This window comes from Oryctolagus cuniculus, chromosome 21, assembly GCF_051225735.1.
Source record: "Oryctolagus cuniculus isolate XC-2025 breed Fujian yellow rabbit chromosome 21, ASM5122573v1, whole genome shotgun sequence".
Taxonomy (NCBI): domain Eukaryota; kingdom Metazoa; phylum Chordata; class Mammalia; order Lagomorpha; family Leporidae; genus Oryctolagus; species Oryctolagus cuniculus.
This window is the reverse complement of record NC_142887.1, coordinates 19475985-19502951: the sequence shown is the minus strand read 5'-3', so window position 1 is coordinate 19502951 and position 26967 is coordinate 19475985. Positions and strand designations below refer to the sequence as shown.

At 54.1% G+C, this 26967-nt stretch overlaps 1 protein-coding gene across 2 annotated transcripts in view; it reads right to left on the bottom strand.

The window, feature by feature from the left end:
* Positions 1-15208, bottom strand: part of CCDC60 (coiled-coil domain containing 60) — a 190618-nt gene extending 175410 nt beyond the window's left edge. The window contains exon 1 of one of the 2 annotated variants that reach the window (XM_051826621.3): positions 14659-15208. In XM_051826621.3, coding sequence (XP_051682581.3) covers positions 14659-14748 — 90 coding nt within the window. In that variant the 5' untranslated portion in view covers positions 14749-15208. The remainder of the gene's footprint in view (positions 1-14658) is intronic. The other variant, XM_089323258.1, reaches the window with a different exon arrangement.
* Between the last annotated feature and the right edge of the window lie 11759 nt (positions 15209-26967).

Genomic DNA, 26967 nt, shown 5'->3' with positions numbered 1-26967 from the left:
TAAAACTGCACACTTATATTTGGATACTTTTCTCTGTGTTATACTTCAATAAAATTGTTCTTTTTTGAAAGCCTTTGGGTGAGAATAAAACGATTTGGGGAAAATGTACCAGTGGAAAAAGACTTCAGAACATACAGGCAAACGCAAGAAACTGCAAGAATTGGTCCTGATGTGAGATACTGCCTTGATGAGAGGCCAATTCTTCAGGCCTTTCTTATAAATTCAAAGTGAAGCATCTGGAATATTGCTCATTTGCACTGGTAGGAATGTAGTCTCCGAAAAGACATAGGAATAAAGTGAAAAATGGACCAGGGAGCAAAAAAGTAGGCAAACTTGATGGGAACTTGGGGGAAGGCTGACCACAGGACCTGTATATGGGATTAGTGTTGCACTAGGAAGAGAATTCTGATCACATTGTGCACTAGTCTTTAGAGGGAAGTAGTCTAAAAATTGGTTAAGAGATTACAAGGGTTCATGGTCAAAGTCTTTAGGAATATAGCAATAGATGGGTAAAGTCCTCTAGATAATGAAACTTTGAATGAAATGAATAAAATGAATGGTTATGTATGGAATGAAGTGCATAGCAATGCACAGGTCTAATCACGAGGGAAGGGCACGGCATCTAAGGACAGCCTGACTTCCAGGGAACGCTGGTAAGCTCAGATGTTCAAGGAACTTCCACCCAACATGGATGGGCAGGCATGTACCAGAAACACATAGTCTGGAATAATCCAGAAAACATAAGGGTAAGAATGAGTAGAAGTTTCCAAAAAATACCATGAAAAATACATTTAAATAAAGTTGTATTGTTCAGAGAAAGCAGATTAGCAAGGAGTCATAGGTCTAACAAGGAAGATTTTGGATTAATTTATTCAATAAATACTTATGTGTTTCCATGAGAGCTGACTGGTACAGCAACTGGCGCCTAATAGGTGTGATGCAAACAGTTGTTGAATGAATGAATTCAAGGACTCTAAATGGTGGTCCCTGCTGCCACAGACCTGCTGCTGCTGGTCTCACAGAGGTATTATCAAGTGCATGATGAGGGCTGTAACTGTGGAACACCACAGAATTGGGGACGCAGGCGACAAAGGGAAAAACTTCCTAATCCATCTTGTTTTAATCAGCCCCAACTATGTGCCTGGACCCAAGTCAGTATTCTTAGCAGCAAACAGGAAGAAAACAGAGAGCATCGGCTCCATCTACGTCCTGTGCCTGCCCTCACCAGCCCTCTCTCACACAGACCGGGTACCCTACAAACTCAATGTCGTCGTAAGGCTCCTAAAAGCGGGGACTATCTTCACCCCCAGTTCTCAGGTAAGGAAACCAAGGCTTGGGGTGAGCGATGATTTGCTCATGATCAGAGGGAGACAGCAGAGCCAGGGCGTGTACTATGCCAGACAGACCCCAGGACCCGCAAAGACACGGCGGCCTTCTCCCGGCTTTGGGCAGGAAGCCGGTTAGATTCCCCTCCCACGCTTCTCTGGGGCTCTGCAGTTCTCAGATGGGTTTGCATTGTCAGGGTTTCTCAGAACTGGGAAACGTGTTGACTTGGATTTTGCTGCCTCCTTGAGAGAGGAATTCTCTGGCACCGTCTCTGCTGGGCTGAATTTGACCTCCATGTGAACATGAAGACAGGGGCTGAGTGTCCAGGGATCTTGGCACAGCCAGCGACAAAGGCACCCTGGCGAGTCTGTGCGTTCCACACAGCTGTGCCTTCCCCGTCTTGAGCCTGCTAGGCCTTCGTGCTATCTACTCTCTTTTTTATTTTTTTCCTTTGGAGACAATAGTATGCTTTGTTGAGAAGCAGGCTTTGTAAAATGAAGAAATTATCTGCAAGAACACTGGTCTACACTAATGAGTTGTAACTCGACATCAAATTCTCTATCAAAACAAACCTCCGTCCACTTGCCTGAAGCCCCGTGCCCTGTGTTGTGGCTGCAAAGAGAAGCTGCCTTTTCTTTGTTACAGCAGAAAGGCAACCCCTCAGAAAATGGCGATTCACCCCGGAAACCCCTGGCCGACTCGCCACCAAAACCTCAGGGACTGTCCTGCCCCGGACAGCTGGAGACCCCGTCATGATCTTTCGCTTTGGGTTTAAAACACTGTCTGGGCCACCCTGCTTTCCATCTCATCTGACGGGCTAGTTACCTAAAGCACACGGTCACACACACACTCCCGTTACAAGGCAGGGCAGACGAAGAACGGGAAGGAACCCGGGCGTCGGCGGGGCTGCACTGCGTAGTGACTGGTCCAGGGGACAGCCATGGCTCTTCTCTCTCCCTTTTAAACATGAGAGATCATTGTAATCCTTTTTCTTTTCTTTTGCCAGGCAGAGTTAGACAGTGAGAGGGAAAGAAAGACAGAGAGAAAGGTCTTCCTTCCGTTGGTTCACTCCCCAGATGGTTGCCATGGCTGGCGCGCTGCGCCAATCCAATCTGAAGGCAGGAGCCAGGTGCTTCTCCTGGTCTCCCATGCAGGTGCAGGGCCCAAGCACTTGGACCATCCTCCACTGCCTTCCTGGGCTGCAGCAGAGAGCTGGACTGGAAGAGGAGCAACTGGGACTAGAACCCAGGATGCCGGTGCCACAGGTGGAGGATTAGCCTAGTGAGCCGCGGCACTGGCCCGTTGTAATCCTTACAGAAGCTCAGAGGAAGCAGAAATGACTGTCGATGTTACCAGGTGTCATGATGGCGGGTGGGGGCGGGGAGGGAGAGATTTAATGCACGACTTCCAAGTCCTTGGAGAAATAGAACTGCTTTCTAGGAGCACTCGTCTTTGATTTCCCCGAGTCAGGGCTGGCTGCTCAGGGAGCACTTGACCTCTGACCCACGTCCCCCCCCCCACGCTCTCATGAAGGCCCCTACAGTGGATGAAAGTCAGGTCCCTCCTCCACGGGGTCAGGCCTCCCTGCAGGCCAGTTCACAGGAGGACCACAAAGATCAATAAAGGAAGAAAAGGGAACACAGCTTCGCGAGTCATCAAGAGATGTCTGCCTGACACCCCCCCCCCCCAACGCTCCCGTGGTTTCTGGTGAGCTCCAGACAGACAGACTGGGAAGGGGAAGACCATGGGCTCCGCAAGTGTGGGCCGGAAATTGACTTTTTGGAGAGGGCAGAGAGTGAAGCCACGTCTCCACCCCAGCTCGTCTTTGCAGCTCTGGGAATCCCACAGAGGGGAGCACCAGGGCCTGGTTTTGAGAGTCGGCCCCTCCATCCACTAGCGGTGCCACTTCGCACAAGCCACACATTCTCTCTGAGCTGCCCTCCCTGTAAAACAGAAGCGACGCGGTCCTGTAGGGTTTGTCATGGGACCTCAAGACGACGTCTGTAAACCAGCTCTCAGGGCAGCAGGACAGACTAACGGGGGGGCTGAGGCAGACGGGGGGGTCAGGATACCATGGGCATCCACCTCCAAAGGGAGGTAAGGGGGCCAACTTCAAGGGATTTTCGAGGTGGACACAGAAGCGTGGGGCCCTCCATTCTTAGCCCCTTGAGAATATAAAATAGGCAGAAAGCACGAGGGCGGGACTTGTGATTCCTTCCACTTCAGTGATGCTTTGACTCCTGTCTCCAGAGGGAAGAGGATGTGTTGTCCTTTGCCCCCCCCTGCAGCTGGGAGGCAGGTGGGCTGGTCTCTGGCAGCCTCCTGGGAAATCCAGAGAACAGAGCCGGTGAGGGGGTCCCCTGGAAGAGGGCGTGGAGATGGAAAGCGGCTGCTGTGTTGGGGACTGGGGCTTGTCATCATCACCATGCCACCGGTGTGTGACACTGGGGCAGGAGCATCAGCCTGGGGCCCTCCAGAGGCACAGGCGACCCCATGCCGTGAGTCTGGGTGGAGTGAACTGCGGGTGCAGCCGGGAGGCAGTGTGCAGACGGCTGGAGAGGGAGGGCTGCAGGGGAGAGCCTCTCCGAGCTTAGGGGGCAGTGCGCCAGCTTGAGGCCCCTCTGCACCCAGGGAGGATGGCGCTATTGACAACAGAACCTAGAGGAGCTTCCTTTCCAGCCCAGGCAGCGAGAAGGCAAAGGGGACGGGGGCATCTTCATGGGTAGAAGAAGGGGCGTGACCCACACCCGCCCTGGATGGAGTGGAAGAGAGAACCCCCTTCTTCTTGGGGGGAGGGTCAGATGTTGCCTTGGTTCTTTTAGATTCTGATCTTGACTCTGTTCCATGGCTTAGAGAGATGACAAGACCGCCTACCACCAAGTCAAGGGGAAAAGGCAGGGGATGCCTGGTTTCCTCCACTGAAAATACGCAGAGGGAACAGTGAGAGGTTGAAAACGAAGCTGATCAAGTCTTTGAAGCTGGGATTCCGCTCCTGCACAATGGGTCAGGAGTGCCTACCCTGCGGCTACCTCGCTACCTTGCAGCAGGCATGGGACGGCATCACTCCCGTAAGTGGTGGGCATGCACACAGCACATAATGAGTGTTCAACCAATTATGTCAATTACTCCTATTGCCATTATGGCTGTAGAATTTACTATTTATTTTTAAATAAAGAGTAAACTTTATTTAAATTTAAACTTTGAATAAAGAGTTACGTTATTTTTAATTTCATGGAGGGCAGAAAGTACCATTTATTTCGCTATACCCAGGACAGCAGTGAAAGAATGATTCATTGGCCAGCACCACAGCTTACTAGGCTAATCCTCCACCTGTGGTGCCAGCACCCCAGGTTCTAGTCCCATTTGCTCCTCTTCCAGTCCAGCTCTCTGCTGTGGCCCAGGAGTGCAGAGGAGGATGGCTCAAGTCCTTGGGCCCAGCACCTACATGGGAGACCAGGAGGAAGCACCTGGCTCATGGCTTCAGATCAGCATGGTGTACTGGCCACAGCGCGCTGGCCCCAGAGGCCATTGCAGGGTGAACCAATGGAAAAGGAAGACCTTTCTCTGTCTTTCTCACTGTCCACTCTGCCTGTCAAAAAAAAAATTTAAAAAAAGAATGATAATTCATTAGGAGTTAAGACTTTTTTTCCTCAACACTATACCATCTTTTATGGACCAAAAAAAAAAAAAAAGTCAGCATTGCACGCAACAGGAATGGCCGGGATGGACGTGGGGCACCGACGGGGTGGAATCTCAGCTGTGAATTAATTCTAGTTATCCAAGATCCAGTCTCCATAGGCGTCTTCTTGACTCTTCACCAGACTCAGTGGCAGGTGAGAAAACTCAGCACGAGACAGGCAGGACTGATGGCCTAAGGCCAGGGAGCAGGCAAGTGGCATTGGAATCCAGACGTAGCACCTACAGCCAGTGTCCGGGCCAGGTGCCACGTCCCTGAGCCCTGGTGAGCCTCTGTGGTCAGCGGAGGAAGCTTTTTCACCGAGACAACTCCCACCCCAAGACTCAGGGCGGCGGTGGGGAGGGGCGGGGAACAAAAGGCGAGGAGGCCCCTGAGGCCAGGCAGGTGTCCAGCTGCCCACTCCAGCTCCTGCCCATCCCGGGCACGCACCTGCACTGCCGCCTTCTCCCTGTGTCCTACAGGGATGCCAGATTCCTGTGCTCTCCAATTCCCGAGTGCTTGCCAACAAGCACGGCTCCCTGAGTTCTGAGACGCCTCTCTTAAAAGGTCTAAAAATATCAAAGCAGCAGTCTGATTAGCAGAGGTTGGCATCGGCTAATAAGTAACAGCGACACAAGCGACGGCTAATTGCCTTCTGGGCGTTTTCTTTGAGGGCTCTTGGAAATGAAACATTTTGGTCCCGTTACCCTTTGGGCTGCCTTTTCCTGAATGCATTATAAAAAAAAAAAAAAGATCAGCAACAGAGTCATCATCTCTGGAAATGTCAGTATTTAAATGTTTTGATTCTTGGTATTTTGGGGGCCACGGGCTTTGATTCCTGCATCTGATGAGCACTTGCTGTGTGTGGCGGGCTTTTCCTAAGATGATGTCACTGTTCCTCCCAACGGCCCCAGGAGGTGGGAGCTGTTACTGCTTCCCCATGAAAGAAAGGGAAACTGAGGCACACAGTCAGAGAGCTCGCATCGCGATGGTTGCTCATGGGCGAGCACGCAGCCCCTGTCTACATGGAATCCACAGTGGTGCTGCCTGCCTCCGTGTAGGGAGCTATCCTTGGTCCTGAAACCAGAGACTGGAAGACTCGGGCCTCTTCCCAGCCTTAGGCTGTGAGGCAGAGCCCAGGGTCCTGGTCACCTTTCCCCAGGGGTGAGATCAGACAGACAAACAGGCAGTTCTGATGCCAGGGGCTTTTTGTTGTTGTAGAAAATTAAAAAAAATTCAGCATGTCAGGGATTGGCTTCGCGGCGAGTCCCCTAGCTCGATATTTACCTGAATTATTTAACCCAATTAAGCTGCTGAGGACTGCACACACCCCAGAACCGCATCCCTCACTGGCTGGGGCCATCTTCTTTCCCGCCTTCATCTAGCGCCAGCTCGGCGCTGTATTGACCCCGAATCGAAATACGCCTTTCTTAGAAAGGTGACTCTAATTAGAAATGGCTGATACATCGTCACTGAAATGAGCATTGTTTGGAAAGAGATGAGGCTAAGCCACAAACATCTTTCTAAAAATTTTTTTTTTCTTTTCTCCATTCTTAGCTGCGTTTCTCTGCCAGAAACTTGCTAGCATATTTTCGCAAGAGCTCGGGGAAATGCAAATGTCCTTGTCTGTGGTCACCGGCACAGTCGCATCCTTGTTTGCATTGCCTGCAGCTAAAACTGGCACTTTCCTTTTTCTCTTTACAAACTGCTCCTACGGATGCCCCCTTTGAGCAAATACTTGTCTACTGCCCCTCCGCACTGCAGCCCGCTGGGCTCACCAGGAGAGCAGGCTCTCTCTAGCTACCTGCCCTGAGTTCGAATCCTGACTCCACCACCTGTTTATCTGCTGTCTCTGGGAAGGAAGGTCAGAATTCTCTCCATGCTTTGGCTTCTTTGCCTCTACAAACATGGGTTATGTCAGCTCCAAAGGATGGAGGGGTTCCTTGAATAACGCGCACAGTACGTAACAGATGTACTGCGGGGGCCATCATCTTCCTCCTGGAGTTCCATGGCTGCGAGGCGGTCTGGAAAGATCCAGGTTAGACTCTGCTTCTGCAGATGAAGACGAGGAAACCAGAGAGATTAAGTGACTTGTCCAGCGCTGTCCAGCCAGGCAGTGGGAGGGCTGGGAACCTCCTGGCTCCGGGTGACGGCTACACCTGCTCCGCCGTTACTGAGAGCTCCGGAAATATCTCACCGTTTAAAACCAGCCAGGGTTTGGCTGTTTCAGGGGAGGTCTCGAGGGTCAGTCCCCTCCTAGTCTGTCTGCACTTTGGGCTCCTCTTTCTGTCCCAAACCATGGCTGCCTGTGAGACGAGAGAGCCTTGGGGAGCTCAGCCTACCCACCCAGTCTTGGCTGCATGGCTACTGGGTGGCAGGTTGGGCTGGAGCATTACCGTGGCCACGACCAAGGGCGGACACGCGTGCTGCCTGTGGGGAGCCCAGTGTCTTCAGGGCGGGGTGACATGATGAAGGGCGGGGTGACGCAATGAAGGGCAGGGTGACATGATGAAGGGCGGGGTGATGCAATGAAGGGGATCTCACGGTGCACAGGAAGCACGTGGCCTGGGTTGGAAGGGGGTGGTCAAGGGTGGCTTCTCAGGATACAGGACATCTAGGCTGGTACTGAAAGGAGGAGTGACCTGTGTGTGTGTGTGTGTGTGAGAGAGAGAGAGAGAGGGAGGGAGGGAGGGAAGGAGGGAGAGAGGGAAGCAGGGAGGGAGGGAGGGAGGGAAGGAGGGAGAGAGAGAGGGAGGGAAGCAGGGAGGGAAGCAGGGAGGGAGGGAGGCAGGGAAGGAGGGAGAGAGAGAGGGAGGGAGGGAGGGAAGGAGGGAGAGAGGGAAGCAGGGAGGGAAGGAGGGAGAGAGAGAGGGAGGGAGGGAAGGAGGGAGGGAGGGAGGCAGGGAGGGAGGGAGAGAGGGAGGGAGGGAGGGAGGGAGGAGGGAGGGAAGCAGGGAGAGAGGGAGGGAGGGAGGGAGGGAGGAGGGAGGGAAGCAGGGAGAGAGAGAGGGAGGGAGGGAAGGAGGGAGGGAGGGAGGCAGGGAGGGAGGGAGGCAGGGAAGGAGGGAGAGAGGGAGGGAGGGAGGGAGGGAGGAGGGAGGGAGGCAGAGAGGGAGGGAGGGAGGCAGAGAGGGAGGGAGGGAGGGAGGGAGGGAAGGAGGGAGGGAGGGAGGCAGGGAAGGAGGGAGAGAGGGAGGGAGGCAGGGAGGGAGGCAGAGAGGGAGGGAGGGAGGGAGGGAGGGAAGGAGGGAGGGAAGGAGGGAGGCAGGGAGAGAGGGAAGGAGGGAGGCAGGGAGAGAGGGAAGGAGGGAGGAGGGAGGGAAGGAGGGAGGGAGGGAAGGAGGGAGGAGGGAGGGAAGGAGAGAGGGAGGGAAGGAGAGAGGGAGGGAGGGAGGGAGGGAAGGAGAGAGGGAGGGAGGGAGGGAGGGCACGGGCGTTAGGAGGAGGAAGATGAAGGGCACAGCATGTTACAAAAAACCCAGTTTGGTTCCTGACTGAGTGGTGAGAGTTTGCGGCTGGAGAGGCTGGCAAGGCCTGGATCCGAGGAGCCCCCCTGACCTCATAAAGACAGCCGTCTTCACCGTGAGGGTAGCGGGCGCCCACCGCATTGTTTCAGCCCCGGGGAGGACGGCGGGGCAGAAGGTCACACTGAAGGTAAGGAGGGCAGCGAGGTGGATGACGGCACAGTCCAGGCGAGAGACGGCGGTGCTGCCCTGGGGGAGGAGGCTGTGACCTGGGAAGGAGGCCGTGACCATGACCCCAGGAAGCAGGCTGGCTCGTACAACCTCTGTCCACAGCAGCTGACGGAGGTGAGGGAGAGCTCTGCTTTCTGTCTGAACAGCCGGGACCCCGTCGATGTCGCTTGCTTGCACGGGGAAGGTGTCACCATGGGCTGAGCGCCCGGCAGAGAGGAGCATCCAGGTCTTCAGCAGCTTTCTGCTCGTGGATCTCCGTTGGCGGTGATGTCCCTTCCTTACATGGAGGTATTTCTGGTCGTGCAACGGGGACCTGCCTCCGGCACGGAACGCACAGCAGCCAGGGATGCGGCTCGACATCCTGCCAGGTCCTGGAGCCAGGCCTGAGATTCGGCTCTGCTTTCAGTGCAAAACCTGGGGAGAGGCAGCCTCGCCAGCGACGCAAAGCCTTAGTGGGAATTCCCGACAGCCTCCGGGTTGTGCAGGGAATGGGAAGCCGGGAGAGGGCTGGCCCGGGACCTCTGTCAGATGGGAACCAGGACAGAGCCTGCTCCTGGGGAGAGAACGGTCGCACACTCCCCCCCTCCATGGTCCCGCACTCTGGCGTGGGCTCCCTTTCCTGTCCCGCCCGTCTACACCCAGCCAACAAGCAACAACGTGCAGGATGCGGATCAGGCGGCTCGGCGGCGTCTGCCCACGGCACACCTCGGTCCTGCCTTCCTTGTTCGGCCCTGCTCTAGGCCGGCGCCAGGCAGTTCCTCTGGATTTGTTTTTTCTTCTCATGGAACTGAGGGCTCGTGGAGAGAAGGCTCCACATCTGATTCACTGCAGCGTCTCCCAGCACTGGACAGGGAGCAGGTGCTCAGGCCTCCACAGATGACCACGCCCGGATCGACCTTGGTGCTTTCTGGCACCGAGGCCCCTCCCAAAGCCACGCCCACCCCGGAAACCCTCCCGGTTGTATGATCTCCCCACTCCACGACACCCAGGGACCCCGGAGGCATGTCCAGGCTCACCACCAGATCTCCAGCCGTGGCTAATTTTCAAGTTATTAAATAAAACTACTGATTGCACAAATTCCAATTTAGGCAGAAACCCATCAGCTCAAAAATTGAGTCCAGGCAAGAAATTTCTCAGCGGAGTCTGGAAACAGGAATTTGGAAGGGAAAAGGCCACCGCCTCGTGATAGGAGGCGCCCCATTACCAGCGGTGAGGATTTTGAATTTCGCTGTCGGAAATATCGCCGAGAAAAGCACATCGGTTTGCTCGGTCCGGGAAAGGTTTAATTGGCTTCTGCCAGACTCTGTGTGAGGGCTGCTTGCGCTGAACCCCATCTGGCTTCTTGCAGCCTTTGCCTTTAACAGCTGACGGCTGGGGGTGCAGGGGCTGCGGGGACGCTGAAAGGGGGTCACCAGCAGGGCTCTGCCGCCTCTGTGCAAAGCTTTGTCCAGCCAGGATTCCCACACGCAGGGGACACAGACGGTGGCCAGGGCAGTAGAAGGCACAGGCTGCCCTGGGCCGGGCCCCTCTGCCTGTCGGTCCTGTTTTTATCATTTCTGAATCCCCACGCTTAGTACATACTTGGAGCTTAGCACCTAGAACCATGCCTGGTGCATTCTTGGAGCTCACTCTAATTGCATGAACGAATATTCCCACTGGAGGACTCTACTCTTCCTGGACAATCGGACACAAGAGGAGATCCACTGGGAAGGTCCCTGGAAAACCTTTGCCTGCTTTACACACAGCTCTTAACTCTCCACTATTTCCTGTTTCTGCTGGAATAAGGGTGTAATGCCCGGAGCTGGGGCAGCTGTTTTGTAACTGCGAAGGAAGAGGTTCTGCCGGCCCTGACATGAGTGAACTCTTGAACCGATACCAGCTGTCATCTACCTCCAGACTTCTCACATGAGAAAATTAAGTTCATATCTGTTTATGTTACTGTTTTCTAGTTTTCACTCTACTTGCAGCCATAAAAAGTTTTGGGATTTGTTTTTTGTTTGGTCACTGATTTCTGGTTCTCCACGGGCATCCAACACAAAGAATGGGACTCGAACCTTGCTCACCCCCTTCCCCACAGCTCAGCTCTTGGCCGGGTCAAGCGGTTCTGCCACTGGGGTGCAAGCTCTCCTGGAACACACCACAGCCCCTGCAAACACGCTCCCCCCCAGTCCTAGAGGTGAGACCAGAGCTGCTCCTCCCCTTCCACCCTTACGGGAACGGGCACCGCTGGCCATGGGCCCTGCTCGGGGGCGCTCCCGTCTGCGCTCCGCCTCCTCTGGACCTCACACCTCCAGCCAGGAACCAGGAACCAGGAACCAGCGCCTCTACCTGCGGGGGAGGGGGCGCGGGCACCGAGCTCCCTGGGGCACAGGCCCCCTCTTCCCAACACCTCTGCCTCGGGGACCTGAGACCTCGGGGCTGTCCGACCCGCCGCCTAGGCGCTCACACCGCCCAGCGACCATGAGGGGCGCAGAGCCCAGCCCAGGCTGCCTCCACAGGCAGAGCCCCCCCACATCGAGACTTTGCCCCCCGACCCCTCCCCACGTGGACTGGCCTCTTGCATCCCGCACACAGGGCGCGCCCCTCACTCTTCCAGCTTCAGCCGCTGACGCAGCCTGGCGTCCCCCGCTGAGCGCCCACACCCACGCAGGAGCTCGGCTCTGTGCCTAGTGCTGGGAGTCTGTCCGGGGGGCAAATCCTTCCCGAAGTGTCCATTCTTCCCTCCTGGTCCTGTACGGCCCGGCCCTCGGCGCCGAGGCTCCGTCTGAGCCTGCCAGCGTCCTGGCCAACGTTTGGTGTCTGCGCTGCCCCTCAAGAGTAGGCTTGGGAGGGGGCGCCACTTTCAGCCCACTCCACTCACTCCAAGATGGACCCTTTATTTCCGTGTTCTGACATCTCTGACACTGGGACACACAACCCAGGGTTGTCGTTGTCGACCTGGTAGCTTTCTTTCATAATGGCACCCAGAAACTGATGACTTGTCTTGGAGTGGAGAAAGCACAGCGCCCCCATTTCACAGAGGGGGAGACTGAGGCGCAGAGAGGCACTCACCTGACAGCCCAGGAAGCGGCAGAGCTGGGGCCTGCAAGTCCACCGTCTGCTCCTGCGGTCTCCGCGCCAGGATCTGAGCAAAACCCTCAGGTCTGGCTGCGTTCCCATCAGCACCTGTGCCCTCTGCCCTGGGCCGCCGGTGACACCGCTTGGCTAAAGGGTTGGGCAGCTTTTCGGCTTCCGCCAGTGCTGTTTCTGCATTTCCACCCCAGACCGCGGCGCAGGGCATTCTAACGCCCCCTTTCTCAGCCTTTTCCAGACCGGACGTGCACGGCAATCCCGCACACAAGGCACAGGACCAGCCTGCTCCTCCCTCCCTCCAGAGCTCATCCCGTTAGACTTCTCTCCTGCTTCCTTGGAAAACGACGGGAAGAAGGGAGCCTGAGGCGGGTCCCAGGGAGCCCGAGCTGGGGCAAACTGAAAGGTCACCCCCCCACCCAGACGACCTCCACGCAGAGGACTTGGCCCCTTGTTCACCCTCCTTCCGCCGGACAGACACCCGCAGCACAGGGGCCATGAGACGACAGCAAGCTCTCTCCCCGTGCGCAGGGGAAACGGTTCGTCCCAACGTCCTTCAGGGGTCTGACCAAGAACCACGCCAGCCCGCGGTGGGCCAGGGAGACCATGCAGCCCCGCAGGGCCAGGAGTGTCCCCGCACCCCCCCCGCACAGGGTGGCGCTGGGTCACTCTCAGCTGGACTGCTACCTGGCTGCCCGGAACTCCGCTGCTCTCTTTCTGGGTGTCATTCCCCCCGCCGCCCCCAAACCAACCCCAAAGCCCTTTGCTTGTGCCTTGCACCTTTTTTCTAAATCCCTTGCACCGCTTGGTTAGCATGGAGAGGTGCAGACGGCTGGAAGTCTGGAGCAAGAAAGAGCCGAGTTCGAGTCCCCCCTCTGCTCCCTGCCGGCTGTGTACCCGTGGGAAGGGGACTTCTGTTCTCTGAGCCTTGGCCACACCTTGAAGCACTGTGGGAGGTTCTGAAAGGTCGCTTCTGGGTGGAGCTTCTGGGTGTGTTACTCTCCGGGCAGCCTGGATGAGGGTCAGCAGCGTGCATGCCCGTGGGCCCTGTGCTCTGTGCTCGCGGGTTAAGCTGCCACCTGCGATGCCAGCATCCCACAGCAGAGGGCCATGTCAAGTTCCAGCTGCTCTACTTGCAATCCAGCTCCCTGCTAAGGCCTCTGGGAAAGCAGCAGAGAACGACCCAAGTGCTTAGCCCCCTGCCACCCACGTGGGAGACCCGGATGGAGTTCCTGGCTCCTAGCGTTGGACTGGCCCAGCCCCGATGTTGCAGCCATTTAGGGAGTGAACCAGTGCATGGAAGATCTCTCTCTCTCTCTCTCTCCCTCTGTCACTCTGCCTTTAAAATAAATAAAAATAAATCTTTAAAAAATCTGAAAGTCCACAGACACTCCCCTTTGAGCCAGGACACCCTGGGGTCTTCCTCACGTCCTAGAACCTGGGGCCAAGGCAGCAGGAGTCTGCAGAGGCTTTAGGGCCTGGGGTCTTCGTTTCCCTGCCAGCTCCCTAGAAGCCTCCTCCCTGTTCCTTGAAGTCCCCCCTCCCCCTCTCTGATCTTCCGCCACTCTGCGATGCACAGCTCTACTGCAGGGACTTGGGGTCGTGACAACTTCTGCTGCAAACCAGCACACACGTGCGGGCGCCCGCACAGCCTGAAGTAGCTGCTCCCGTCTCTGCGCCCCCACAGCACCCTGGGATCCTTGCCCGGCTCACATTAATCGCCCTGCATCAGAAGCAGCTGTGTCTTATCTCTCATTCCCCATCACTCACACACACACACACACACACACACACACACACACACACACACTCTAGCCTGAGAGTCTTAATGACGTGTCTCGTCTAACAAAAGCCAAGTGTTTTAGCCCAGACCAGGAGTTCAATAAATCTTTGCTAAATGCACAAAACAACCTTGCCGCTGAAATCTGGAGAGCGCTCGCGGCGTGGCAGGAAGGATCCGAGGAGCTCGGGCCGGCCAGGAGCAGGTGCTAGGACAGCCCCCTTTCCAACACAGGGGCAGGGAAGTTCCACCACCTGACCAGGGCCCGGGGCTGCAGAGGGCTTAAACCCAGGCTGGCTGCCCCTGCTGCCCCCACGCTCACATTCTCTCTGCCCCACGGGTCTGCTGGGGGGCTCGGCCCCAGAGGGCGCTGCTCGGACTGAACACTGAACACGCTTGGGTGTGGCATTTTCAGGGGTGTGAAAGCCGAGTCTTGCAAGGCGGCCACGTTAGGAAGGCGGAGTATGGAGGGGTGATTTAAAATATGCGAATCCTTAGACAGCAAGCAGCCAGAGACTATTCCGGACCCTGTATAAAGTGCACCTGCACCTCAGGCTCTTCTTGGCGAACTGATCCCCACCCCCACTCCCCAAGGCCACCTGGGGCTTGGCCATGAGCCACAAGGTGTGGGTGGCGCTCCCACTGCTCACCTCCGTGGCTAAGCCGTGGGGACGCGGGGTTTGAGGGTACCAACAACGCACGTCTGTTTGTGGGTTACAGACAGAGGCCCTTGACCGCACTCATTCAGCACCAGCCCATGCTTCCCCGTCTTTCAAGCCAACACAACTTCACGTCCCGAACAGGAACACGCGCTATCAAGCGACGGCATCAGGGGCTCCGGCCCAGCGCAAGGACCTGCTCTCATTTCCCAGACGCGAGAAACAAAAGGTTCGGCGACGCGAAGGGAGGAGCAACCCATCCGTCAGCCCCAAAAGCCTGACGGGGGCAGGGGGATGTGCACGACCCCCACCCTGCCGGCCCCGCCCGGCTCTGGAAATGAGTGTGCTGGCGACAAACCCTCCGTTCATCTTCATTTCCCCCGAGAGCATCAGGACCTTGTCTGGCCAACTTGACGCCCCCGGGGCCTCTCTGGGCAGAGAGGGGGGACTTACCTGCATCAGGTGTTCGGAGGTGCAGAGGGGCCACACGGCGCCCACGTGGGGGGAAGTCTGCGCCTTCTTAGCGGCCGAAACCTTGGTCATCTTGGGAATCCTTCAGGCTCTAGCCTGCGCCAAGGGAGGGGTTTTTCCAGAACCTTCCACGTCGAGAGGCGGCCCAGCAGTCTCCCCAGGTCACCAAGTCCCAGCTACGCAGCCTCGGAAGGGCCCAGAACCAGGAACTTCTTAGAAAGTTACACTCCCCTTCGCCAGGGGGCGCTCTCCCTCTCCCAAAAATGAAAATAAAATCTCAACTATAAAAATAAAACTCCGCTGGCAAAGTTCCCACGCTCTCACGGCCCCCGGAACTGCGGGAGGCCCAGCGCGGGGCTTGCTGCCCTCGGCGACCAGCGCTAACCGCGCTGACCCTAAGGACCGGCCCGCTCGGTTGCCTGGCAACGGGACGCCACGTGGGCATCCTCATTGGCTGGGATTGTTGGGGGCGGGGTCGCGAACTCTTCCAGACTGCTGGGCTGCAGGCCGTGCGCAGAGGCGGGCAGGGAGACCAAGTTCTCCAAGCTCTTCCCTGGGGAGCCCCGCCCCTTGTTCTCCAGCTAAGGGCGATTTGCCCCTTGATTAGGGCTCAGCTAGTCCACGGTGCTGTGGGCGGGAGGCTCCGTGTGTGCTCTCAGCCCTGTCATTGTTTCTCCCCTTCTCCACCTGGCAAACTCCTGTGCATCCCTCAAAGCCCACGTAGACACACGCACGCCCATGCGTACGCACACGTGTGCACAGGTGCACATACATGCACGCATACGTAGGCACATGTAAAAACGCATATGCACTTACCAGGGTACCGCAAAGGCTCCTGGGGCATGGGAGTCAAAGTTCATTTGGATTCAAATCCAAATTGAACTGAAATTCACACACCCGGGGTCATCAGAAAATTGATGCAAAGTGTGTATTATGAAAGATCCGTGCACGGGTTTCAAAATGTTTTGCACCAAATGAAATTTAATTTTTATTCCATTTTCCATGAACATTTTCAAGTGCCCTAGTGTGTGTGTAAGTGTGTGTGTGACATTTATGGGATGCTTAGAGTGTGTTCTAAGTATTTTACAATGCGTTAGTAACTCCATCCTCACAGCACCCCTTTGTTTAATTTTAAAAGTTTTTTTTTTTTTAATTTAAAAGGCAGAGAAACAGATCTTCCATCCACTGGTTCACTCTCCAAAGGGCTGCAACAGCCAGGAGTTCTGGCCCAGATGGAATCCAAGAGCCAAGGACTCCATCTGGGTCTCCCACGTGCATGGCAGGGGCCCAAGCACTCAGGCCATCTCCCTCTGCCTGCCCAGGCGCATTAGCAGGGAGCTGGATTGGAAGCAGAGCAGCCGGAAATTGAACTGGTGCTCTGATATGGGAAGACGGCATTCCCAGTGGTGCCTTAACTTGCTGCGCCCACGGCACCCTGAAAATATGTTTGATCAGCTCACTTTACAGATGAGGCACTCGAGGCACAGAGACATTCCATCACGTGCCTAAGGTCACACAGCCAAAGCCCGAGCCAGGACTCAAAGCTTGAACTGTTTGATTCTGAAGCCGCAGCTCCTAACCACTTTGCTGCGCGGCCGGGGATGAGATGCCTAGCTTTGGACGACTTTGGCTTCCGTATCTTTAAAGTGAGGGTGAGAGCCTTACCACACACAGGTTGTTGGGACTGAAGTAGGTGATGTGTCCTTGTACGAGGCTGAGCTCACGGGCAGTCTGGGGTAAGTGGTACTATTATTATTTCCTGACAGCCCTTCCCTGGGAAGAACGAGACATTCTCACTGTGCTGGGTTTATTTCAAAGCCGATATTAATACTAACTAATATTTATTGATCGCTTGCTCTGTGCCAGGTACGGTTCTAAGCACTTTATATACATTAATTCATTTAATCCTTCCAATAACCCTATGAGATAAGTCCTCAGCTCCCAGCAGATTTATTGCCTGGGTTTTGATTTGCATCCTTATTCTTGGCATTATTTCACACTGGATCGATCCGATCCATATATCATCCCTAACCCTTGAGCTGCGGGGGGTCACGCGCTCATCCTTGCCTCCCTGCCCCCCCGGAAGGCAGCCCTGCAGGAGGACACTCCCCAGAATGCACAATGCCTTGCCATGCGTCTTGCGGTGCGGGTGCCTGGCAGTCACTGCTTTCTCACCATTAGTTGAAGAGCCAATCTGACTTTCCTTTTCACCGGAATGTATGGTCCTCCTCCTTGGCAGTCAGCACCCAGCAGTTGGCAGCTCTCAGGGCAGGGGACAGATACATGGAATCTCCTTCCGAGGATGGGGCTGAGGGTGACCAGGGTGACAATAGAAGGTGATCCTCATCCCAGTTCTATGACTTGGGAAATGGGGGCTTCAGGAGTTCTGTTTGAGCCCAGAGAAAGGACTGAGGGTTCAGGCTCAACACAAGGGCATACATACACAGCAGAGCATTGTCCTAAAAGATGTGAGCTGGGGCCAGCATTGTGGCACGGCAGGTTAAGATGCTGCTTGCGGAGTTGTCTTCCCATATGGGTGCTGGTTTGAGTCCCAGCTGCTCCACTTCCAATCCAGCTCCCTGCTAATGCACTTGGGAAGACGGCAAAAGATGGCCAAGTGCTTGGACCCCTGCCACCATCATGGGAGACCCGATGGAGTTCTAGACTCCTGGCATTGGCCTGGCCCAGCCCTAGCTTTTGCAGCCATTTGGGGAGTGAGCCAGGGGATGGAGTAGCCTCAATGATAAAAATTCTTCTAAGACTATAGTGAAAAGCAAGTGACGTCATCCAGGCAAAGCACAGAGCCTGTTGCAAAGGGAGTGCTCAATGAATGTCGGCTCTTAAGACTTCGTTGTTGGTACTCGTCTCCCAGAGCCACGTGAGCAGTAGAAAGGGCTCTGCAGTGGAAAAGACCTGCATCCGAATCTTGGCTGTGCCGCTCGCTGGGGACAAGACCTAGGCCACGTTACTGGCTCCTCCAAGCCCCCATTTCAACATGCCTATCCTGTGGTGGTGGTACCCGTCACTCGGTGTGGTGGGTGAAGCCTGTTCCTGGGAGGGCTGAGCAAAATGAAGAGAGCCTTGCGCCCAGGGAGGATGCGCTGTGTGCTGCTTCCCTTCTCTGTCTCCATCAGGAGGGAACGCGCTCCCCGGCACAAGAGGTGTTCGACCCAAGGCTATGCGGCCTCTTCCTGGGTGATCTCTCGAGGGTGTTAGATGACATGTAAGGTTCTTTCCAAGCAGAACTTGGAAGACGGTGCGGAATATTGGTTAAGCCAGTGTTTAAATCCCTACCGGCCAACTCCCAGCTGTGTGACGACCGAAACAACGTGTTCTCTCAAAGCTTTAGCTTTCTGATTATAGAATGGGGATCACAGTACCTATAAGAAAATAACGTAAGGTACATAAAGCATTTAGCACAAACCCTGCACAAAATAAGGGCTCGATAAGTGATTGCTATTTTTATTTTATGATAATATCAATCAGCATGTTTTCTAGAATCTAGTATTCTTTGGGGTCAATTAGCATTAAAAGAAAAAATTCCTGGTCTCACCTCCCAGTCTAGCTTGTGGAAAGCGCATGCGTGCACACACACACACACACACACACACACCCCTGATGCACAAGAATACAACAGGGCACGCCGATTGCGATTCTCCAAGAAGAGAATGCCAGCACGGGACTAGATGTGTGCCGTTGTATGTCTATGGTTTGAGTGCACTCCCCAAGGATCCATGTGTTGGGAGTTGGCAGTTTTGGGAGGCGGTGTGTAACCTTTCAGCAGCAGGGGCTTGTGGGAAGTAACTCGGTTGCTGAGGGTGCTGTCCTTGGAAGGGATCGATCGAGTTCTCGTGGGACCCCAGTGAGTTCACGGGAGAGGGAGAGGGCTGTTGTAAGAGATCCAGCCGGGCCCTCGCTGGTCTCCCCTGCTTCCTGTCTCAGCGAGGGGTCTCTCCCTCTCTCCTGTGCCTTCTGCCACGAAGAGACACAGTCAGAAGAACCCTCCCCAGAGCTGGCTGTTTGGGTTTTCAGCCTCCAAAACTGTGAGCTAAATAAACCCCTTTTCATGGTAAGTTCCCCAGCGGAGGAAATGAGCTAACACAAAGTGAAGGATACTTGTTGGGGAAAATGTTAAAAAGGAGAATAAAGCAGAAATAGCTGGGAAAGACCACTTAGAGGAGAAGGGGGGAGAGGACTGGATGGGAGGAGCCACACACGGAGACACCTGCGGGAGGGAGAGACTCAGCTGGGCTGATGGGCAGCCCCTGAGCACAGCTGCTGATAGCGGAATCCCCTCGAGCAGGAAAGGGCTGGTTCTAGGCCCCCTCCACTGCTCAGTGGCTGCCTGGACGAGCTGGGCAAGGGTGTGAGTGCGTTGGATCCAAAGCATGCAGTGAGTCCAAAGACACAGCACTTGTCAATCAGCCGCCTTCCCTACAGCATCCCCCAGATGAGACGCTCAAGCCTGGTATCTCCAGGGCCGTTCCTGGCCACCTTTGGGGCTGCGATGCTTCACTTCGGGACACAGGTTCTCTCTGTCGCAGCTCCTGTCTGCCTCTCTTAGTGGGACAAAGTAGCCCTCATACTTGCAGCTGCTCTCAGAGATGAAACTCATACCTATCCTCCTCCTCCCTCCCTGTTTTAAATTCTCCTCGCCCTTGGCTCATCGCGGTGTCTAGGCGACGGTGTGCCACTCCTGAGGATTCTGAGCCTTTCGGTAAATATAAATTACTCACTGTCTCCGTGGTGCAGCAGGTCAAAGCCCTGGTCTGCAGCACCAGCATCCCATGGGGGTGCTGGTTCCAGTCCTGTCTGCTCCACTTCCGATCCAGCTCCCTGCTAATGTGCCTGGGAAAGCATTAGAGGATGGTCCTAGTGCCTGGGCCCCTGGGAGACCAGGAGGAAGCTCCTGGCTCCTGGCTTTGGATCAGCTCAGCTCCGACTGTGGTGGCCATTTGGTGAGTGAAGGAGCGGATGGAGACCTCTCTCTGTCTGTCTCTACCTCTTTCTGTAAACTCTGTATTTTAAATAAAGATTTATTTATTTGAAAGTCAGAGTTACACAGAGAGAAGAAAGGCAGAGAGAGAGAGAGGTCTTCCATCCAATGGCTCACTCCCCAGATGGCCACAATGGCCAGAGCTGTGCCAATCCGAAGCCAGGAGCCAGGAGCTTCTTCCTGGTCTCCCACACGGGTGCAGGGGCCCAAGGACTTGGGCCATCTTCCACTGCTTTCCCAGGCCATAGCAGAGAACTAGATCAGAAGTGGAGCAGACTGGTCTCGAACCGGCGGCCATATGGGATGCCAGCGCTTCAGGCCAGGGCATTAACCCTCTGAACCACAGCGCCGGCCCCTAAATAAATAAATCTTGAAAAAAAAAAAAAAAAGGCAACTTGCCCCTTTAAAAAAAATTCCTCACTGGTTCGTTGCCCATACTGACTCCTGGCTAAGCTGAAAAGAAGTCGGAGGCGCCTGAGATTTTTGGATCCTCAGGTGCTCCGTGCGTTCCTTCCTGCTGCTCTTGTGTAACTGCCAACCAGGAAGAGTTAGCCCTGCCAAACGGTCACGCCCCCTGCTGGCCACTGAGGACAAGGAGTCTGAACTATCCCCATGACAAGTGTAGCTAGTAATCAATACGGTCCATGCTGTGTGCCCTGGCAAACACACACGCACTTTGTGACCCCAGCCCCCTAAGCCTGCAGAGTCTGGGCTGCAGAAGCAGGAAGGACACGTTCCTTCTGTGGGTCACCGGACGGCAGAGGCGTGGGGCCGGGTCTGACTCTGGGTCCTGCCTCCTGGATCTGCGCATCCGAATTGCTGGGGACACAGTGCGTGGACTGCACAGAGTAGGGCAGCGCCCGTCCTCCCAACATGCTGCAGCTGTGCCTTTTGGACACGTGCAGAAGTCCACGAAGCCAGCTATTCCTGGGGGATGTGGCGCGGATACAGCTGGACCCCACGGCCACTGTGAAGTCGGTTTCCAGAGCTTAGCCTTTCTGTGAGCAGAGGGCGCAGTGGCGACAGCTGACGCTGTTGGCGTCCAGCCCGTCTTCCTCGGCACTCACACGCCCACAGAGGCTACTTCAGACTGCAGCACAAGTCCTTGAACTTTGTTGGCTCACAGCACCCTTTGTTTCTCAATAATGTTTTATAGCACCTCTAAGCCAAAAAAAATCTTAATAACTTCATTTATTAACTAGCTCATTCCATATAATTTACTATGTTTTTTTTAATTTTACATATTTACTTTCAATTTATTTGAAAGCCAGAGAAACAGAGAGGGAGACAGAAAGACAGGCAGACAAGAGAAACATCCTTGGGTTCACTCCCCAAACGCCCTCAGTGGCCAAGGCTGGGCCAGCCAAAGCCAGGAGCCTGGAACTCAATGCTGGTCTCCTGCATGGGTGACAGGGACCCAAGCACTCAAGCCATCATCCCGGCTGCCTCCCAGGGAGCTGCATCGACAGTGGAGCCCGTGCACTCTGATTTGGGATGTGAGTACCTCAAACGGCATCTTAACTGCAGTGTCAAACGCTTGCCTCTTAGTATTTATATCCTCCCAAATAATATCCGTATTTGATTGTTTTTTTTAAAAAGATTTATTTATTTGAAAGTCAGAGTTACAGAGAGAGAGAGAGAGAGAGAGAGAGAGAGAGATCTTCCATCCACTGGTTCACTCCCCAACTGGCTGCAATGGCCAGAGCTGTGCCAATCCAAAGCCAGGAGCCAGGAGCTTCTTCTGGGTTGCCTACATGGCTGCTGGGGCCCAAGCACTTGGGCCATCTTCTGCTTTCCCAGGCCATAGCAGAGAGCTGGATGGGAAGAGCAGCAGCTGGGACTTGAACTGGCACCCATATGGATGCTGGCACTGCAGGCAGCGGTTTTACCTGCTACACCACAGTGCCAGCCTCCCCTATTTGATTTTTAAATACCCACACTTGCTTACTTATAAGCAGGTACATTTGGTGGGCACTGCTCAACTTCTCTACCCTTGGAATCAAATTGGGCACCATCGGCCTCATTTTCTGTAGCACACTGATTTCTCACAGTTCTCACGTTTAACACAGTGACTGCCCCAAACCCAGCTTTTCAAAGATATGACGTCATGCGAGGAAGATCACACAGTCTACTGTTGAACTGAGCGTGGTGGCTTGCTGAGGCCGTCCTAACACAGTATCACAGCCTGGGTGGCGGAAACAACAGAGATTTATTTTCTCATAATTCGGAGACTAGACTCCCGCGGTCAAGGTGTGGACGGCGCGGATTTCTCCCGCAGCCGCTCTCCTCGGCTTGCAACACGGCTGCCTTCTCACCACGTTCTCATATCGCCTTCCCTCTGTAGTCATCTACAGAGGACTCTCACCTATTTCCTCTCCTTCAGCCAGATCAGGGCCCACACGGACCACCTCGCTTTACCTTAATGACCTCTGTGAAGACCCCGTCTCCAAATCAGGTCTCGTGCAGAGATACAGGGGGTTAGGATTCAACCTTCGAGTTTGAGGGGAGCGGGCGCGCAGTTCCGTCTCCAGCGCTGATCTGCTGGAGCTGGTCATGCCTGCAGTGGGCAGTGACTGTTGTAACGTTTCCCTCAAAAGCTACAGACATCCTGGGCCTCTTCTGTGACTTCAGTGCTCCCTGAAGCACTGATGCATTGTTTGGGAAACCCCGAGCTGTGACCACTTTGTCACAGCTCCTCCTTTGTGCAGAAGGACAAGAAATGAACCCCCGATGAACTAGCCGTTAGGTAAGGACTAGCAGGAGCGTGTGCATAAATACTCCATCTCCTTGCCCCCGGGGAAGGGCATCTCTGGAGCGTGTAGGCAACCCCATGGCCCATAGTGGCTGCCTGTGCACCAACATACACCAGATTAATTTCTTTCCTTCCTCTGTCTCACCTCTCCACTTCTTCACTTCCCTTCTAACACTTTCTGGATGGCCTGCCAAATGAATGATGTAAACCAAACTCTTATCCTAGGATCTCCTACCTAGGTTGGTGTTGACAGGGGCATAATTGGAAACTCGGACCCTGAAGCTGAGCCAGAGTTCACTGCCAAGGCGCCTGGATGTTCTCACCCTTGTTCCATCACGTGGGCTTCTTAGCCTCTTGAATCACTTCAGTCTCATAGTTTTCTTCTGACCATGGCTCTCATGGCTATAACTATTGTGTTCCGCTTTGAAACCATTTGACTTGTCTGCGAAGCAGGAGAGAGCGCACTGCCCGAGATGTCTGCAATCGCTGGGGCTGGGTGGGAGGAAGCCAGGAGCTGGGCACTCAGGCTGGGTCTCCCATGTGTGTAGCAGGAACCCAGCTACTTGAGCCGTGGCCTGCTGCTTCCGAGGGTGCACATTCGCCGGAACCTGGCCTTGAACCCAGCACTCTGATACAGAACGTGGCAGCTCAAGCACAGGCCAGCCGCCCACCCCTTAAAGAGTTTCCTGATGTTTTCTACATGCCAGCAGCACCGAGAGGCTGCAACTACGTTGCCCAGCAGTGAAATATTTGACAACCGAGATATGAAGTCATTGTTGAATTCTTAATTCCTGGTTGATTTGTGCAAAACAGGAACGGAAGGACTTGAAGCGACAGGCATTCTCTCCTCCCAATTTGCCACAAAGAAAGGCAACTGAAAGGATTAAAAATAGATGCATCAAGTAGGAGAAAAATTTTGGAATGTGTCAGACACCAGCTGGGATGGCTGAAGTGAAATCTCAAAATCTGGTAAACACTCGAATTTCAGGCAGTATTACATATGTTTAGCATTAAAAACCTATTGGGAAAGTCTTCATTTTCCACGTCTATTTAATATTCTTTTCTGTGTTGCATTCGGCACCCAGAAAACTTCTGGTTTTTTTTTTTTTTTTTTTTTTTTTTTTTTTTTTTTTGTCTTTCCTGAAATGTCATCAGCGCTAGAGTTGCCAATTGGGAGGCCCATGGCAAGAGTAAAATTTGGGGCTCCCTGGATACCTGGTAGCTGGCACTGTGGTGATGACGGCTTCCAGGATGAAATGCCACTGCCTGATTCGTATTTGTAGCAGCTCCGTGATTCCTGCACTTCACTGGGTTGAGGAAAGACAATGACAGGTGGCGCTGCCTTGGGAGGGGGGTGATCTCGGCCCACATCCCATTCCTGCCCTAGTCTCAAACTGCGGTCCAAGTGGCAGAGGTAAATCGGGAGATGAAGAGGTGACAGTGCGATGGCACCCTGTGTCTCCTTCCCTTCCTTTCTCTCTTCGGCTCGCCCGGTCTAGGAGCAGACGTGGAGGGCTCCCAGGAGCATCCTGAGTGAGCTCCCTTCCCACTGTCCAGCTCCGGGGCCCAAGCTAGCTCTGTGAGTGGAGCTTTCAACACCGTCCCCTAGGAGACGGCCAGATGGGGATGGTGGATTTACTCATCCAGCTTCCCAAAGATACAAACGCAAGCAAGCGCTGGGCTCCAGTAATTAGTAGCAGCAGTTGTCTGAGACTCCAGTTTTTTAAATTCCTGATTCAGTGATGTCATGTAGCACTCTGGGCCATGGTCTTAATGCTCTTTCATTTCAGTGTGCGTGTGTGTGTGTGTCTGCATGTCTGTGTGTGTTCAGTACAGCCCGTGTGTATATTTTGGGTTCAGTTCAGTAGTTAGCTCTGCCAAGACAACACATCATTGGGATTTCCAGGGCACCTGGCCGGAAGACTAACTTCTCCAGCTTGCTACATTTTAACATCCAAGTAAGGCTTCTCCATTCCTGACGCCTGAGAGAAGGCACCTCTCTCTCAGCTTTTCCATGGATTCCCAAGCAGCTCTCAGTTTCCTGTTCAGCATCCCCTCCAGCCTGCTTCCTCCTGCAGTCAGGATGCTACCCTGACAACGGTAGAGCCAAGCCCTCACTCCAGGATCTGTGCATGGTACACTATCTGGAAACAGAGACTTTGTGGAGGTCAGGTTACGATGTGGTTCTATTCTGTTGGATTAGGGTGAGCCCTGATCCAAGCACGTGGGTCCTTAGAAGAAGAGGGAACTTTATACACAGAGACAGGAGACACACAAGAGAATACCATGTGATGATGGAGCAGAAACCGGAATGAGGCATCTACATGCCAAAGAATAGAAGGGATTTCCTGCCAACCACAGAAGTTGGGGAGAAGCAAGAAAGCACCTTTCCCTGGAGTCTTTTTTATATTTTATTTATTTATTTATTTGAGAGAGAGAGAGAGAGAGAGAGATCTGTCACCTGCTGGTTCACTCACAAATGGCTACAACGCCTGGGGCTGGGCCAGGCTGGAGCCAGAAGCCGGAAGCTTCTTCTGGGTCTCCTACCTGGGTGCAGACGCCCAAGCACTTGAGCCACACACTGTTTTTTCCCAGGTGCATAAGCAGGGAGCTGGATCAGAAGTGGAGCATCAGGGACTTGAACCGGTGCCCATATAGAATGCTGGTGCTGCAGACAGTGGCTTAACCTGCTGCACCACAGCAAAAGCACCGATACCAGCCTCTCCCCGCCCCCCCAACCTTGGCCACCCTGCAACCACCAGTCTTTACAGAGAGCGAGCAAGGTTTGTCTCACAAATGCTTCGATTTTGGACTGGTAGCTCCCGGGGCTGAAGTAATCCATTTCTGTTCATTTGATCCACACCGTTGTGGTCACTTGTTACAGCAGTCCCAGGAAAGTAATATGCCACCCATCTTGGCTGTAGCTTCTGTTTCTTTCCAAGTTATTATTGCCTTCACGATGCTAGTGTCCCAGTGCTGTATATGGCCAGGTTTTATGGAAGGTTTTGGAATGGCAGGGGAAGACTGCAGAAGAGCTCTGCAGAGTTGATTACTTAAAATTAAATAGTAGGCACCACTGAATTTTCGATTCCATAAAATGAAAGTCCAGGTGTTTCTAGCACACAGGTAGGGGCAGAATCTCTGCTGCAGACTTTGTTCGAAAGCTGCTTTCGCCCTGAAGAAGATCGTAGCCTCTTTCATTTCTACGGATGCATTTTGATTGTGTTTTTAAAAGGGTGCTTGCTGCAATGCGGTTCTAGTTGCTGGCTGCCCACCGGTGGTTCAACCAGATCCTTGTTGTTAGGCTGGCAGTGGTCTGTTCTCCATCTGACTCTGCAGCGGGTCCGAGGGGTCACTAGGACGACAGGGTTGCGACGTTCACCCTCCCGTGTGTCTGCCCCCAGCACACCTCTTCCCTGAGCTACTTTTCTCCTTGCTCTTCTGAAAAGCTGAGTTTAGTTGACCGCTACTGTTTACATTTGCCTCTCTTCTTTTCCCTCGCCCTAATTCCCCACCACTACCCTCTCCCTCCAAGATTTCTTTCCGTAACTTAAAATTTTCAACTTGCAATTCAACCAGCCACTTGGGGAGCAAGGGTCCCACCTTGGTCTTCTTGCAGACCGACGGGGTGCGGTGGCCCAGGTTTGCAGCTCCCTGACAGAGTCTTCCTCTGGGCGCTGCCCTCTGCCACTGTCTGTGTCTCGTTCAAGGGCAGCCTTGGAGGCTCTCTGCCATTGCCTGTCTAGTCCCCGCTGTCTGACTTCCTGCACTTGGATAGAAACTGTCTTTCTCTTAGCTTCGCTGACACTTCTTTCTCAATAAATCATGCTCCTTCAAACAGATGTTGAGGAATGTGACATTTGGAATACCTAACAGGTGCATTCTAACATATACCTTCATCAGACCGGAGCTAAAAGAACAAAAGGAGCTCAGTGATGTGGAAAATCAATGCAGAGCATTTGCATACCCCCCCATGCCCCATTTGGCTCCACCCAGTCATTCTTTGGCTTGACTTTTTATTTTTATTTTTCAGGTTTTATTTGCAAACTTCTGTCTCATCCCATAGAACCACGGAATCAAAACAAGAAAGCTAAACCCCCAAAATGTTCCCTCTTGCTTTTGCATGTGGGAAATTTATAAAATACAAAGAAAACAGAAAAGAATGAAAATACAACAACAACAAAAAAGCCAACCAACCGACCAACCAAAAACACCTACCTTGTCAATAAATGCAATAAATGGTGCTATGGTTTTGATGAAACCCCAAGGTTTCAGATGCTGGAAGGCTGGTTCCCAGCATGCTGCTGGGGAGATGGGAGCCGAAAGAGAGAGCCGGTGGAGGTGGTGGGCTGGCTAGGGCGCTGTGCTCAGAGACCAAGGCAGGCCTCTTGGGACCCCAGAGGGTTCCCTCCATGGCGAGTTGCTCTACAAGAGTGAGTCTGGGCCTGCGCCGCGGCTCACTAGGCTAATCCTCCACCTTGCGGCACTGGCACACCGGGTTCTAGTCCCGGTTGGGGTGCCGGATTCTGTCCCGGTTGCCCCT